Here is a 15754-nt window from a genome sequence, read left to right as displayed (position 1 = left end):
CCCCCCCCCCCCCCCCCCCCCCCCCCCGTAACAAAATAACGCAAAATCTCCCTGAGCAAGATATATACATGGCAAGATGGTATATTTACATAGCTTTATACACTGGCTCTTGGCCGCACGTACCGTTTCTCCCCACCCTCCATGCCATCTCCCGCTCGTCCATCCCCTCAAACAATCTCTCGTTCCCCCCCCCTCCCCCACTCAGGATTGCTGCTGCTACTGACCGACCTTCCTCTAACGCTCCGCGAGATAGTCTAGGAACGGTTGCCACCGCCTGTAAAACCCCTGTGCAGACCCTCTCAAAGCAAACTAAATTCTCTCCAATTTTATGAACCCCGCCATGTCATTTATCCAGGCCTCCAGGCTGGGGGGCTTCGCCTCCTTCCACATTAGCAAGATCCTTCGCCGGGCTGCTAGGGACGCAAAGGCCAGAATGCCGGTCTCTTTCGCCTCCTGCACTCCCGGTTCGTCCACTACTCCAAATATTGCTAGTCCCCAGCTTGGCTTGACCCGGACTTTCACCACCTGGGATATTACTCCCGCCACTCCTCTCCAGAACCCCTCCAGTGCCGGGCATGACCAAAACATATGGACATGGTTCGCCGGGCTCCCTGAGCACCTTCCACATCTGTCCTCTACCCCAAAGAACCTACTCAACCTCGCCCCCGTCAAATGCGCTCTGTGAACCACCTTAAATTGTATCAGACTGAGCCTGGCACACAAGGAGAAGGTATTAACCCTACCCAAGGCATCAGCCCATAGCCCTTCCTCAATCTCCTCCCCCAGCTCCTCCTCCCATTTACCTTTCAATTCTTCTACTAGTGCTTCCCCCTCTTCTTTCATCTCTTGGTATATTTCCGACACCTTGCCCTCCCCGACCCATACACCCGAGATCACCCTATCTTGAACTTCTTGTGCCGGGAGCAACGGAAATGCCCTCACCTGTCGCCTCACAAAAGCCCTCACCTGCATATATCTAAATGCATTTCCCGGGGGTAACTCAAATTTCTCCTCCAGTGCCCCTAGGCTCGCAAATGTCCCGTCAATGAACAGGTCCCCCATTCTTCTTATTCCCGCCCGATGCCAGCCTTCGAGCCCCCCGTCCATCTTCCCCGGGACAAACCGGTGGTTACCCCTGATCGGGGACCACACCGATGCTCCCATTGCACCCCGGTGCCTTCTCCACTGGCCCCAGATCCTTAGTGTTGCCGCCACCACCGGACTTGTGGTGTATTTTGTCGGCGAGAGCGGCAGCGGTGCCGTTACCAACACCCCCAGGCTCGTTCCTTTACAGGAAGTCATCTCCATCCTCTTCCATGCCGCCCCCTCTCCCTCCATAACCCACTTGCGGATCATCGCCACGTTTGCTGCCCAGTAGTAGCTCCCTAGGTTTGGCAAAGCCAACCCTCCACGGTCCCTATTGCGTTCCAAGAACCCTCTCCTAACCCTCGGGGTCTTATTTGCCCACACATGCCCCATAATACTCCTACCAACTCCCTTGAAAAAGCCCTTGGTGATGTGCCAGCTTTTTCTTAAGGGTTAAGATGCAGTGAATCTTGTTCGCTCAGTTTGAATTCCAAAGCGAGCAACTGAGTTCGATTGATCAATGTGATAATGAATGGCAGAGTTTTATCTGCACGGATTTATATTTCGGTGCACCTATGTTTCATTCCCGTAACAGCCTCCCCGAACAGGCGCCGGAATGTGGCGACTAGGGGCTTTTCACAGTAACTTCATTTGAAGCCTACTTGTGACAATAAGCGAGTTTCATTTTTCATTCACACGTCCCAGTTCAGCCCTAAAGAAAATAATCCCATTCGGTCCTCATTATCCAGCCTGGACATCGCCGGCTCACTTATCGCAGGAAACTCTGCTGCCTGTGTGCTAACCTGTCCCAGGTTTCCTTCATCGTTCAACCTCGAGCTGAATGACCTACATTGGATCTGGTTCATCAACACCTCGGTTTTAAAATTATCATCCTCGTTTTCAAATCCCTCTATGGCCTCGCCCCTCCCTACCTCTGTAATATCCTCCAGCCCCACAACGCTGCGGTACCTGTGACACCCCCCCCCCCCCCTTGCCGCACTTGGCTTGGTGTCCGCCACTATTTACATTGTTTCGTTAGCGGCGATGCCTTCCTGGACCATAAGGTCTGGAATCCCCTCTCTAATTCGTTCCACCTTGTTACCCCCCTTCCGTCCTCTATACTGGCCTTTAAACCTTCCTCCATGACTAAGCTTTAGCCACCGGCTCTAACAGGGCAATCGGTTAAGGCGTTCTATGAATAGTTGTTGAATCCAAAGTCTACATGATTAGCATGTTCATGGCACAATGGAGTACTTTAAAAAAAAAAGTGCAGCTCTTTGTTTCTGAGGGCCAAGTAAAATTAACAATGAGATCGTGGGCCTCTGGGCGAATCGAATTACTGAAATGAGACTTCTGCCAACTTGGCTTTTGATGTGTATAAATTATTCAGTGTAACTCTCTTGTATCAGTTTCATTAAAGGGGTGGGGGAAGGGGGTGGGGGGTGGGGGGGGAGAGACCTATCCAGGCTGATTTCCTTCAGTATTGTAGCAAGGGAGGAAAAGGAGGAGGCCATTCGCTCCCTCCACTTCTCGCAGATCTGTTTCCCCTTCATTTAACCCTGTATCATTCCAGTGAATCTAAGCTGCTCCAGCCCCAAAGACCCTCTATCCAGCCCTGTGCAAATGTTATTCTTGATCCTGAATCGAAACAGGACGGACAACTGCAGCGGGAGAGAATTCATCGCCTCTTCCCCATTCCGTCTAACTCCTGTTCGGACAAACCACTGGAGAAAGTGTTGGAATCAATGGGAGCTTTATTTTTTAAAAAGAGCTAACTCCGGGTATCTAGCGTGCAAAGTTAAGGATTATGGAGAGATTAACAACAATGCTCGTTTCTTTGATTCTCGGTATGTCAATGGACCTGGTTTTTAAATAATCAACAGGTGAGGTGGGGGATGGGAACAGAGGGTGGGTAAGAAAGGAACCACTGATGTATAATAAACGCATGATGGACTCTGGATGGAGTGGGCACGGTGGACACTGGATGGAGTGGGCAGGATGGACTCTGGATGGAGTGGGCATGACATGGACTCTGGATGGAGTGGGCAGGATGGACTCTGGATGGAGTGGGCATGACATGGACTCTGGATGGAGTGGGCATGGTGGACTCTGGATGGAGTGGGCACGATGGACAGTGGATGGAGTGGGCATGATATGGACTCTGGATGGAGTGGGCACGATGGACTCTGGATGGAGTGGGCTGGATGGAGTGGGCAGGATGGACTCTGGATGGAGTGGGCACGGTGGACTCTGGATGGAGTGGGCACGATGGACTCTGGATGGAGTGGGCAGGATGGACTCTGGATGGAGTGGGCAGGATGGACTCTGGATGGAGTGGGCAGGATGGACTCTGGATGGAGTGGGCACGATGGACACTGGATGGAGTGGGCATGATATGGACTCTGGATGGAGTGGGCACGATGGACTCTGGATGGAGTGGGCATGATATGGACTCTGGATGGAGTGGGCATGGTGGACTCTGGATGGAGTGGGCAGGATGGACTCTGGATGGAGTGGGCAGGATGGACTCTGGATGGAGTGGGCAGGATGGACTCTGGATGGAGTGGGCACGATGGACTCTGGATGGAGTGGGCACGATGGACACTGGATGGAGTGGGCATGATATGGACTCTGGATGGAGTGGGCACGATGGACTCTGGATGGAGTGGGCAGGATGGACTCTGGATGGAGTGGGCATGGTGGACTCTGGATGGAGTGGGCACGATGGACTCTGGATGGAGTGGGCACGATGGACTCTGGATGGAGTGGGCACGGTGGACTTTCGTGCTCTCTGCTGTGACCTGAATTTCCCACTTTCTGGAGATCCTGATTTTTAATTGCTCCTCTGGTGCTGCCTGTGCCTTTTAGCAGCCAAGGCCCATAGTTCTTGAATTTGTTTCCCCTCGTTCCCTTGCTCCTTGAAACCTAACTCTCTCTCTGAGCAAGCTTCTGGTCGCTTCATAGCGCACGTGCTCCATCCAGTGGCAGCTCCATGGGCTCATTATCTGTTGATGCTTTCTGGACAGATGTTGGCAGTGGTGGTTTGGCTTCGCCTTCCTCTCCCAGGCAGAGAGAAGCGGCAGGTACCAAGGCTATCTCAGCCGGAGCAGGAATAAAACTCGTGCTGCTGGCACTGTTCTGAACCACACACTGCCCATCCATCCATCTGAGCTAATCAGCCCATTCATAGCATAGATCGGGTCAAATAATATAGCACAGCGGTGGGCCACTCGGCCCATCGTGCCTGTGCTAGCTCTTCGAATTCGAATCATCTGTCCTAATCAGGGACTGGTTTAGCACAGTGGGCTAAACAGCTGGCTTGTAATGGCCAGCAGCGCGGGTCCAATTCCTGTACTGGCCTCCCCGAACAGGCGCCGGAATGTGGCGACTAGGGGCTTTTCACAGTAACTTCATTGAAGCCTACTTGTGACAATAAATGATTATTATTTATTATTATTGTTATTATTAATTTCACCTCGTGCAGCTTGGTGACTGTTCTTATTGATCAAAGCTCCACTGAAGCATCTCTGGAAACTTGACTATGGTAAAGGTCATGAACAATGACAAGTTGTTGTTGTATGATAATTAATGGCTTTCCTGATCTGGTTCTAACATTGATACCATTCACCATCCTGCAGTGGTCAGTGGTGGCCCCCTGGAGAATCCCTATAAACTGAAACAGTTCCATTTTCACTGGGGACAGAGAGGCAGGCAAGGATCCGAGCATACTGTCGATGGCAAGTCCTACCCTGGCGAGGTAAGCAAACGTTTCTTCAATCGGGTAATGATCGTCGACGATGAGATCATTGTGTCTTATTCTCTTTCCTGAAGGTGCTGACTCCCTTTTTAGGGTTCAGTCTTCTTGCCCGCTGTTTCCCCCTCCAATTTTATTTCTTGTTTGTTTATGGGATGTGGGTGTCGCTGGTATTGCCAATTGCCCCTGAGAATTTGAACTGTTGCGTTCCCTGAGGTGCTGGCACACCCACAGGGCCTTTAGGGGAGGGGGTTCCAGGGTTTTAACGCAGTGAAAGAACGCCGGTGTATTTCCAAGTCGGGGCGGCGTGCGGCTTGGGGAGGAAGCTTCCCAGGTGGTGATGTTTCCATCTGTGTCTGCTGCCCTTGTCCTTCTAGATGGTAGTTGTGTGTTTGGAAGGTGCTGCCTAAGGAGCCTTGGTGAGTTCCTGCAGGGCACCTTGTAGATGGTGCACACGGCTGCCACTGTGCGTCGGTGGTGGAGGGAGTGTGTGTAGACTAGGGACCAATCTCCATGCATTAGCCAAGATGATGAGTAATGGCAGATTTTGAGCCTGCAACCGCTCCCTCTGCGAGCAACCCTTGCTTTTAGCTGATGTCCCCGAACAGCCTGTCTAATTCGGGTCACAGGCCTGGAATGGATGGCCCAGGTTTGATTTCTATTTGATTTAAAAGGCACTGAGGTCAATGGTAACTTGACACTTTCTAGCTCGAGCTGAGAGAGGAAAACACCACCCGGTTACTCTTTAACCGTGTAACATTTCCCGATGGTGGGCGGGATTTTCCGCTCCCCCAGCCGCGTGTTTCAGGCCGGTGCACCATTCGCTGGCGCGGGATTCTCCCTTCCTGGCGGGGGTAATCTCTCCTCCCGCCGCTTGTCAATGGGATTTCCCGTTGAAGCCGCCCCACACCGCCGGGAAATCCACGAGCGGGGGTGCGCTGCCAGCGGGAAAAGAGAATGGCAACGACCGGAGAACTCCGGCCGCTCAAGGTAATTGAGTCATGCACTAAACCATGAGAGCTAATGTGAAAGGACCGTTAACTTGCACAATGTAGTGTAAGAGGTTTTGAGCCCAGAATACCAGTTTCAAATCCTCATTGGTTTTAATTTCAATGAATATTAGCGAGATGCCCTGGGAAATCTGTGGTTCAGTCATGAATTCACAAGTGAATTTCTACATTGTGTAATGTATAGGCCTGTTTTATGGGCCTATCTTCAACTGCATGTGTGGCATTTTTGGATATACTTGTGTATTTTTTGATTCCTTCCAAATAAATTCACACACGCCGCGACAGACAAGAAATGTCCCACAACATTTGTGCTACCAAATTGTGCGTTACAATATACACTACCCCCATCCCATCTGGAATCACATGTGATTTCCCGGGAGAGCCAATGAAAAGCGAGAAATCTTTAGTCCCAATTTTGATGTGAAGAAAATTCAGAGAAATTCCTATTTGACTCCCTCCCACTTCCCCCTGATTTTGGGGGATCAAAACTCATGATCGTTCCCTGTTGTCTTGTAAAAAGGAATTGCTCCAGCTCACGCTTCTAGGAATTTAGTGAATTGACGTCCACTAAATGAGCTAACTGCCTGTTCCAGGGCTTTGACAAACGGTCATCCAGACTCGAAATGTGAGCTCCCTTCTCTCTCCACACCTGCTGAGATTGTCCCGCATTCTCTGTTTTTGTTTTAGATTCCAGCATCCGCTGTAATTGGCTTTTATTAACCCGTTCCAGCGATTCACTATTCTCAAGGAAATGGAACCTCGATCTTACCGTGTGCAAGCTCACCTTGTTGCCCCTGGTCCTCACTAACCTATTTAATTAGAACAAACTATCGACTCCAACACAAACCATTTCTTCATCATCTCGTAATCCGCTGTCAGATTTCTCCCAAGCTTACGGTTTTCTGAAGGATAAAGTCCCACTCTTTTAGCCTATCCTGGTATCCGAAATGCCTCAAACTGGGATTAATTTAGTCGGTGCAGGGCAGCACGGTGGCGCAGTGGGTGAGCCCTGCGGCCTCACGGCGCTGAGGTCCCAGGTTCGATCCCGGCCCTGGGTCACTGCCAGGTGGAGTTTGCACATTCTCCCCGTGTTTGCGTGGGTTTCACCCCCACAACCCAAAGATGTGCAGGCTAGGTGGATTGAACACGCTAAATTGCCCCTTAATTGGAAAAAATGAATTGGGTACTCTTAAATAAAATAAAATAAAAATTTAGTCGGTGCATGTCGTGAAACCACAGAGTGGAGATGATTAGTTAATTCCCCTGTCGATCACGGGACCGGTAGTAACTGGGATTAATTTCACATCTGTAATAAGCAACGATCCCCCCCCACTCAGTGCAGTTTGCTGGAGAAATTATCCTGCATTTACCGGAAGGCCTTGCTATAGTCTTGGTCATGAGTTCTATTTGCTGTAGTCCGTGGTGACTCTATTTGCGGAGAAATACAGTTTAATTAGACTCTGTTTGCTGATAGCTTGTGACGTGCTTGGTCCTCCCAAACTTGCGATGGTCATTCTTTTTCCATCTGTTACAGCTTCACTTGGTTCACTGGAACTCAACCAAGTACAATACCTTTGGCGAGGCAGCGGTATCACATGATGGACTGGCTGTGGTGGCTGTTTTCCTGGAGGTAAGTTTGTTTTTTAAAGTTAATGGTGAGAAAGGAGAAATTTGTTGTGACCTGATTTGAATTTAGTCACGAGGAAGGCAAAAAGGATTGAGTGGTCCGTCACTCAAGCCAGCTAAGGCTGACAAATAAAAGCTCAGATCTGTCACAAACATTGTTGTAAACTTAAACGAGAACTAATTTACATTTAGGCCTGGTACGATCCCAGATTGTCCCCCAAGCACTTACAGCCAGGGTAGATTTTGTTACAATGCAGTAAACACAGCAAGCTCCCCCAAACAGCAACAACAAAATCATCTGGTTTGGTGATGTTGGTTGAGGGATAAATATTGGCCTGGATTCTGGCAGAACTGCCTGGCTCTTTGAAATAATACCATAAAACCTTTTTAATATCCCCACGAGGGAACGATAGTCCTTGATCAGATCTACGCCAGTGGGTGGAGTTAAAACTTTCTTTGCTGGAGAGAGTTCATTGACTTGGTTACGGTCAACAATACTCCGGCCCCCAGTGTCTCAGCTATCCCCGTTTCTAGGTGGACCAATATCCATTAGCTATTTAACAATGTGATTGCCAATAAACATTAAAAATGTAATTATTAAGACATTGACAACCGATGATTTAGCATCTCATCTGTAAGGTTCAGTACTGGCATTATTAGCCTGGATTTCGTGCTTGGGAGCAATGCCTTTATTGTTCTACAGTATATACCGGTGTTTCCAGGTCATAAGTTTATTTATTCTATCCCTGTAGGTCAACTCTTAGATTAATATGAAATGAAAAGGATATAGAGAAACTGGAGGGTGCAAAAAAATGAATTCCAACAATGATAGCAGAGCTGTGCTGGAAAGAGAAACTTGTTGCCAAAGTATTTTCACTCATTGGGACAAATGCAAGAATGCCAAATTTTACAACAATTTACACTAAGAGAAAAGAGTGCTGATTTGTTGGCAAATGGACTTTGGTTGGCCAAGGCGTTGCCATGGTGAAAGCAGCAGGGGAACCATATGTGATTTACAATTACTGGAAAAGATTTATCGAGCCACGGTTATTCTCACTAGAAAAGTGAAAGCGAGGGGTGAACTGGTAGAGGTCTTTAACATTCCAATGTGGTTTGATCGTGTGGATGCAGAGGTGTTTACATTTGTAGAGAAGACCAGAATTCGGTGCCATAAATATAAGATTATCACCAATAAATTCAGTAGGGAATTCAGGAGAAACATCTTTACCCGGAGAGTGATGGAAACGTGAAACATTCTTCATCGGGAGTGGTTGAAACAAGTAGGATGAGAGGCATTTAAGGGGTAATTGGATAAACAGATGAGGGAGAAAGGAACAGAGGGATTTGCTGATAGGATCAATGAAGAGGGTGGGAGGAGTCTCACTTGGAGCATTAACACCAGCATGGACCCGTTGGGCCGAATGGGCAGCTTCTGAGCTCTGAATGATGCGTAATTCTATCAAGATACTCTTAACCAATCTAACCCAGTCATATTTTGAAATTTCCTCACTTTCAGACTGGAGATAAACATGCCAACCTGCACAGATTAACAGATGCCTTGTACATGGTTAAATTCAAGGTAAGATAGGACGTTTGGAGAGTTACGGATATGTAAAGAGAGCCGGTCCATCTACCCGAAGAGGGGCCGTGTAGCTTTCAGTCTGTTCCACCCGTGTTGGCACCAATGCTTTCTCTGACCATTTGTTTATTCCCTGACTCTAATTGCTGCAAAAAAAAGTGTCGTTATTAGAACCAATAAGTTTAAAAGAGTGGATTGTTGGGCCACTTCATTGAGTCAGTCACATAATATGAAACTTAGCAGCCAAACTGATCAACTGGTCACAAGTTTCCTTCCCTAAAGGACGATCCTGAACGGGTTGGGATTTGAGAACAATCTTAACAGATTTTCTGGATGTTTATTGCATGCACCAAATAACGGGTTGCGTTGGAGCTCAAAAGTGAAATACGTTTGTGTTGAAGCCATGCCTTTGGGATGTTTAGTTTCTCAACAACAACAGCTTGCATTTATATAGCCTCCTCAATGTAGTAAAATGCCCCAAGCTTCACAGGTGCACTCATACTCAAATTGACATTGGTACAGCTGAATAAAACTTTAGCAACTTTGGTAAGTTTTAAGAAACATCTTATCACAGAGAAAGGTAGAGGGGATTAGGGAGGGAATTTCAGAGCCTGGAGCTCAGGCAGCTGAAGGCCCGGTCCCAATGGTAACTGACGCCAATCACGAGGCCAGAATTGGAGGGACGCAAAGATCTCGGAGGGTTGGAGGGACAGAGGAGGGGAAGGGAGAGGCTATGTAGTGAAGTGAAAATGAAGATGAGAATTTTAATGAGGACTATGAGCACGAGGGTTTTAAATGAACGGGATTAGTTACGAAGCATGCAACAATGTTTTTGATAGAATCGGGTTTACAGAAGATATAATCTTTATTGTCACAAGTAGGCTTACATTAACACTGCAATTAAGTTACTGTGAAAATCCCCTCGTCGCCACATTCCGGCGCCTGTTCGGGTACACAGAGGGAGAATTCAGAATGTCCAATTCACCTAACAGCACGTCTTTCGGGACTTGTGGGAGGAAACCGGGGCGCCCGGAGGAAATCCACGCAGACACGGGGAGAACGTGCAGACTCCGCACAGACAGTGACCCAAGCCGGGAATCGAACTTGGGGCCCTGGTGCTGTGAAGCCATAGCGGTAACCACTGTGCTACCATGCTGCCCGAGGAGAGAGTTCCACCGAGAGCATTGGAATGATTGAGCCAGTGGACGGGGGTTTGCCATGCAGGGAGAAACCACAAATCCTGACGGGTTTGCTTGTGGTTCCCGGGGGTTGAGGAGGGATGTCCCTCATCCCAAGACCCTCAGAACCTGATCGAGGGATTCAACATTAGGAAGGGGGAGCTGCTGAGAGCCACCACCCTGCCTTTACTGCTGCCCACATTCCCTGCAACCCTCTTCCACAAATTCCCTTCTTGCCGTGTGATGCGCGATCAATTACACTCAAGACAAAGTGATTTCATAACTGAAGGCTTTAATCTACTAGATCCTTTTCCCCAGCAGCTTCGGTACAGAAAGTGAAGGCTGCTGGGACGGCACCATCTCTTATACCCCGCCTTCAGGGCGGAGCTACGTAATACAGCCAATGGTAGACTCCTGGGTCTAACCAATGGTCATCAGCCTCTCGGGTACCGCAATACCTGGTACTACCACACCGTGACTGACTTCTGCCTGGGTCCCTCCTCACACTGAGGGCCCGGCAGCAGCCACCTTCTCCCCAGCTGCACTGGTGAGTGTAGAAGTGCCGCCAATCTGTGACTGACCGTCTGTGATCAGCGAAAAGAGACTAGAGGGGGCTCTTGCTGGTTCTCAAGCTGGTGGCCAAGACCTCCATCACCACCCCAAGGTTTTATCTGTTGTGTTTTTCAAACTGATTTCTCAATATGGGTTTGCAAATAACCAGGGGATAAGTAATTTGCCCTACACATTCATGCAGAATCTGTTCCCTTGACATTTTCATGGTTCTGTATCTATTATTAAAGGGTCTTTGGTTTTGGATGTTTGCAGTGTAATTTATCCAAAAATAAAAGGTAGTAATTATGTTACTATGTTGGCCATCCAGAGAATCTGCGTTCAATTTCTAACTTGGGACATAGAGCAGGCACTCTAATTGGCAGAATGGGAGTTGTGTTGTCTTGGAATAGTGCATCACAGCACAGAGGGAGGTTATTTGGCCCATCAGATGTGTACTAGCTCTTTCAGAGCAATATTGTTTGTCTCACTCCACGGCGTCTTCAGATCCCAGCAATGTTTTTCTCCTTTGAGTATTTATCCTTTTATACCCATTCAATCTGTATCCATCACCCATCAGAAACCTCCTGCCGGGACCTGTGCCGGGCTAAGTGTTGACGCCATCGGAAACGCCATCACGTTTCTCGACGGTGTCAACGCGGCCTCAGGAGCGGCAATTCTGGCCCCGCCAGCACGGCGCTGGTGTGGACCGGGCCGCTCCAGCTGCTCATCCCGGCGCAGTGGCTTCCTTCAACGCGCCGGCCCTGATGCAACATGGCGCAGGACCACAGGGGCCGGCGCAGAAGAAAGGAGACCTCCGGCCAGAGTGGCCGGCCCGCCGATCGATGGGCCCCGATCGCGGCCCAGGCCACATCGGAGCCCCCCCCCCCCCCCCCCCCACCCCGGACCCTTCCACGCCGGGGTTCCCGCCGGCTGAGAGCAGGTGCGGACGGCGCCGGCGGGACTCGCCGTTTTTACGACGGCCGCTCGGCCCATCCTGGGCCGAGAATTGGCGGGCCGGCCGCGTAGAACGGCCCCCGACCCGTGCCGCGCCAACCACGGCGGCGCCAATGGCGCCGATTCTGCGGAGAATCGCGTGCCGGCGTCGGTGCAGCGTGGCGCGATTCGCGCCGGCCGCGGGTTTCTCCCGGCCCCGGGCTGAGAGAATCCCGCCCATGGTTATCTACTTTGCACTTACAAAGGCAGTCCTGAGAAAAAGAAGGATGTCACTCCTGGACTTCAAAGGGAAGTCCAGGGATTTGGGTTGAGAAGGAATCAGGAGCAGCACGGTAGCACAGTGGTTAGCACTGTTGCTTCACACGCCAGGGTCCCAGGATCGATTCCCGGCTTGGGTCACTGTCTGTGCGGAGTCTGCACGTTCTCCCCGTGTCTGTGTGGGTTTCCTCCGGGTGCTCCGGTTTCCTCCCACAGTCCCAAGATGTGCAGGTTAGGTGGATTGGCCATGATAAATTGCCCTTAGTGTCCAAAAAGGTTAGGTGGGATTACGGGGATGGGGTGGAGGTGTGGGCTTAAGTGGGGTGCTCTTTCTAAGGGCCGGTACGGACTCAATGGGGTGAATGGCCTCCTTCTGTACTGTGAATTCTATGATTCTATGGCTCTAGAAAGGGAAGTAGAGTTGTGGGGAGGGGGGGGGGATGGGCTTAAAAGGATATGGTGTGACTGCACTCTGGGCTAGTGCACATGGTAGCACAGTGGTTAGCACAGCTGCTTCACACGCCAGGGTCCCAGGTTTGATTCCCGGCTTGGGTCACTGTCTGTGTGGAGTCTGCACGTTCTCCCCGTGTCTGCGTGAGTTTCCTCCCACAAGTCCCGAAAGACGTGCTTGTTAGGTGAATTGGACATTCTGAATTCTCCCTCTGTGAACCCGAACAGGCGCCGGAATGTGGTGACGAGGGGCTTTTCACAGTAACTTCATTGCAGTGTTCATGTAAGCCTACTTGTGACACTAATAAAGATTATAAAAGTACAGAATCCGACAGCACCAAAGGCAGCCTTTAGTTCAACAGGTGCCATGGTTACCCTGCCAGCGACACTCGGGTTCAACCAATGAACGTTCAACGAAAGACCGTGATTATTATTGCAGGAAAAATTGACAGGAGAGATCTACAAACATTCCCGTACCAGCCTCCCCGAACAGGCACCGGAATGTGGCGACTAGGGGCTTTTCACAGGAACTTCATTTGAAGCCTACTTGTGACAATAAGCGATTTTCATTTCATTTCATTTCAGATAAATGACCAGTTAATCTGTTTAAGCTAGAAGTCTTTGCTGCTATTCGAAGTGTTGTGTTGACCACAAGTAGATGACCTCTTCCTCAATTATACTAAGCTGGAGCATTGGTCTGAAGTGTGGCTTTCAAACCCATGACTTCAATGTCAGTATGAGAGGTCTTGAGCAAGAACTGAACTAAAAAGGAACAAGATAGAAGCTGACATTTTTTCTTTTTTTGATGCAAGTACAGCACACTGTTAGATGAGCCTGTATTGAATGAAAAATGAAAATGAAATGAAATATGCGAGTCACGAGTAGGCTTCAATGAAGTTACTGTGAAAAGCCCCTAGTCGCCACATTCCGGCACCTGTTCAGGGAGGCTGGTATGGGAATTGAACCGTGCTGCTGGCCTGCCTTGGTCTGCTTTAAAAGCCAGCTCTTTAGCCCAGTGTGCTAAACCAGCCCCAAGATGGCTGATGAAATTCAACGTGGGCAAGTGCGAGGTCTTGCACTTTGGAAAAAAGAATAGAGGCATGGACTATTTTCTAAATGGTGACAAAATTCATAATGCTGAAGTGCAAAGGGACTTGGGAGTCCTAGTCCAGGATTCTCTAAAGGTAAACTTGCAGGTTGAGTCCGTAATTAAGAAAGCAAATGCAATGTTGTCATTTATCTCAAGAGGCTTGGAATATAAAAGCAGGGATGTACTTCTGAAGCTTTATAAAGCATTAGTTAGGCCCCATTTAGAATACTGTGAGCAATTTTGGGCCCCACACCTCAGGAAGGACATACTGGCACTGGAGCGGGTCCAGCGGAGATTCACACGGATGATCCCAGGAATGGTAGGCCTAACATACGATGAACGTCTGAGGATCCTGGGATTATATTCATTGGCGTTTAGGAGGTTGAGGGGAGATCTAATAGAAACTTACAAGATAATGAATGGCGTAGATAGGGTGGATGTAGCGAAGTTGTTTCCATTAGCAGGGGAGACTAGGACCCGGGGGCACAGCCTTAGAATAAAAGGGGGTCACTTTAGAACAGAGATGAGGAGAAATGTCTTCAGCCAGAGAGTGGTGGGTCTGTGGAATTCATTGCCACAGAGGGCGGTGGAGGCCGGGACGTTGAGTGTCTTTAAGACAGAAGTTAATAAATTCTTGAGTCCTCGAGGAATTAAGGGCTATGGAGAGAGAGCGGGTAAATGGAGTTGAAATCAGCCATGATTGAATGGTGGAGTGGGCTCGATGGGCCGAATGGCCTTACTTCCGCTCCTAAGTCTCATGGTCTTATGGTCTTAAGATGCAAGATGCTCGGAGTACAAGTGTAAGGAGGTCATGCTGCCATTTATACAGGGCGACGGTGAGAATCATGGATTGTTAATAGGATGAAAGCTGATTAGTGAAACTAAAAGCAAGACATGGAGCTTTTTTTATATTGAGAGAATTTATTGACCTGTTCAGTCTCCACAATCGGCAATGGTCATAGTCATCATTGACTTTGAATTCCAGATTTTTATCGAAGTCGTTTTTCACCATCTGTTCTAGTGGGATTCGAACCCGGCTCCCCAGCTTGCAACACACTGATGCTGGGGTGCAGAGCGTCGCACTGTGAGGGGAGTGAGCAAATTGGACCTCTGTGTGTTCTCCGAAGTTCAGAGAGTGGGAGGTGATATCGTTGAAACATACAAGGTTCTGGAGGGGCTTCCCGGGGGAGGTGCTGAGGGATTGTTTCCCCCGGCCGGGAAATCGAGAACACGGGGTGGGGGGGTGGGGGGGGGGGGGGGGGGGGGGGGTGGGGGGGGGGGGGGGGGGTCAGTCTCGGCTTGAGGGGGGGGAGGGGTCAGTCTTGAGGATTTGACCATTTAGGATCCAGGTGAGGAAAAGTTTCTTCAACTCAGGAGAATTATGAATCTTTGGAAGCTTCTAACCCAGAGAGCTGCAGATGTTAAATTTGCTGAGTATCTTTATGACTACAGTTGATTGCTTTTTGGACACTAAGGGATGGGGTATGGGTATAGGTGCTGAATGGTTGGACAGGCTTGAGGGACTGAATGGCCCCTGCCTGTTCCTATTCCTTATGCATAGTTGCTGTTAATCTGATAAGTAGTGAGCAGCACTAATGAGGCTGGACCTTTCTCCTACCTGAGGTGGACATTATTGACACGGAAACTGTGTTAATCTCCTGTCAGGAAACAAAGGCCCAGTTCAAGGACTTTGACCCACAGTGTTTGCTGCCAAAATGCAGGGACTACTGGACGTACCCAGGCTCTCTGACCACCCCTCCACTCCATGAGAGCGTGACGTGGATTGTCTTCAAGGAACCCATCCTCGTGTCTGAGAAGCAGGTGAGTGACTTCCTGTATCCTAGGAGTTGCCAACCCTCCAGAATTGTCTCAGAGGCTCCAGTTAAAAATTGCTCCAAATACATCTTGGGAAGACTGAAACCATTACCATAGGTCCCTCATTACGGACAGGGGAGAGATGGTGGGATGGCTCCTGATTTTCCCGCCTCTTGACTGACTGCAGCAAGATGAAGAAATGTTTTCGGCCCTTGTACCATGATTTTCCAAAAGGCAAGACAGGTTTCCTCATGAGTTTAAATTAAAAGAAAGAATAAAAAAGAATTCTCAACACTCAGAATATAAAATGCAACCACGCGCACATGCATACCCTCGCCCTCCCACCACATCACCACACCCCACACACACACGACAGGATTAGTTTGCAACGAGCTGGCACGT

At 49.3% G+C, this 15754-nt stretch overlaps 1 protein-coding gene across 4 annotated transcripts in view; it reads left to right on the top strand.

Moving 5' to 3' along the window:
* ca7 (carbonic anhydrase VII) overlaps nucleotides 1-15754 on the top strand; it is a 43515-nt gene that overhangs the window by 16880 nt on the left and 10881 nt on the right. For all 4 annotated transcript variants that reach the window (XM_072517799.1, XM_072517798.1, XM_072517800.1 and 1 more), the window contains 4 exons: nucleotides 4725-4843; nucleotides 7385-7480; nucleotides 8993-9055; nucleotides 15203-15358. In XM_072517799.1, coding sequence (XP_072373900.1) covers nucleotides 4725-4843; nucleotides 7385-7480; nucleotides 8993-9055; nucleotides 15203-15358 — 434 coding nt within the window. The remainder of the gene's footprint in view (nucleotides 1-4724; nucleotides 4844-7384; nucleotides 7481-8992; nucleotides 9056-15202; nucleotides 15359-15754) is intronic.

Source organism: Scyliorhinus torazame, chromosome 10 (assembly GCF_047496885.1).
Source record: "Scyliorhinus torazame isolate Kashiwa2021f chromosome 10, sScyTor2.1, whole genome shotgun sequence".
In the NCBI taxonomy this organism is placed as follows: domain Eukaryota; kingdom Metazoa; phylum Chordata; class Chondrichthyes; order Carcharhiniformes; family Scyliorhinidae; genus Scyliorhinus; species Scyliorhinus torazame.
The sequence above is the reverse complement of the archived record's forward strand: the minus strand, read 5'-3'. Positions and strand labels throughout refer to the sequence as shown.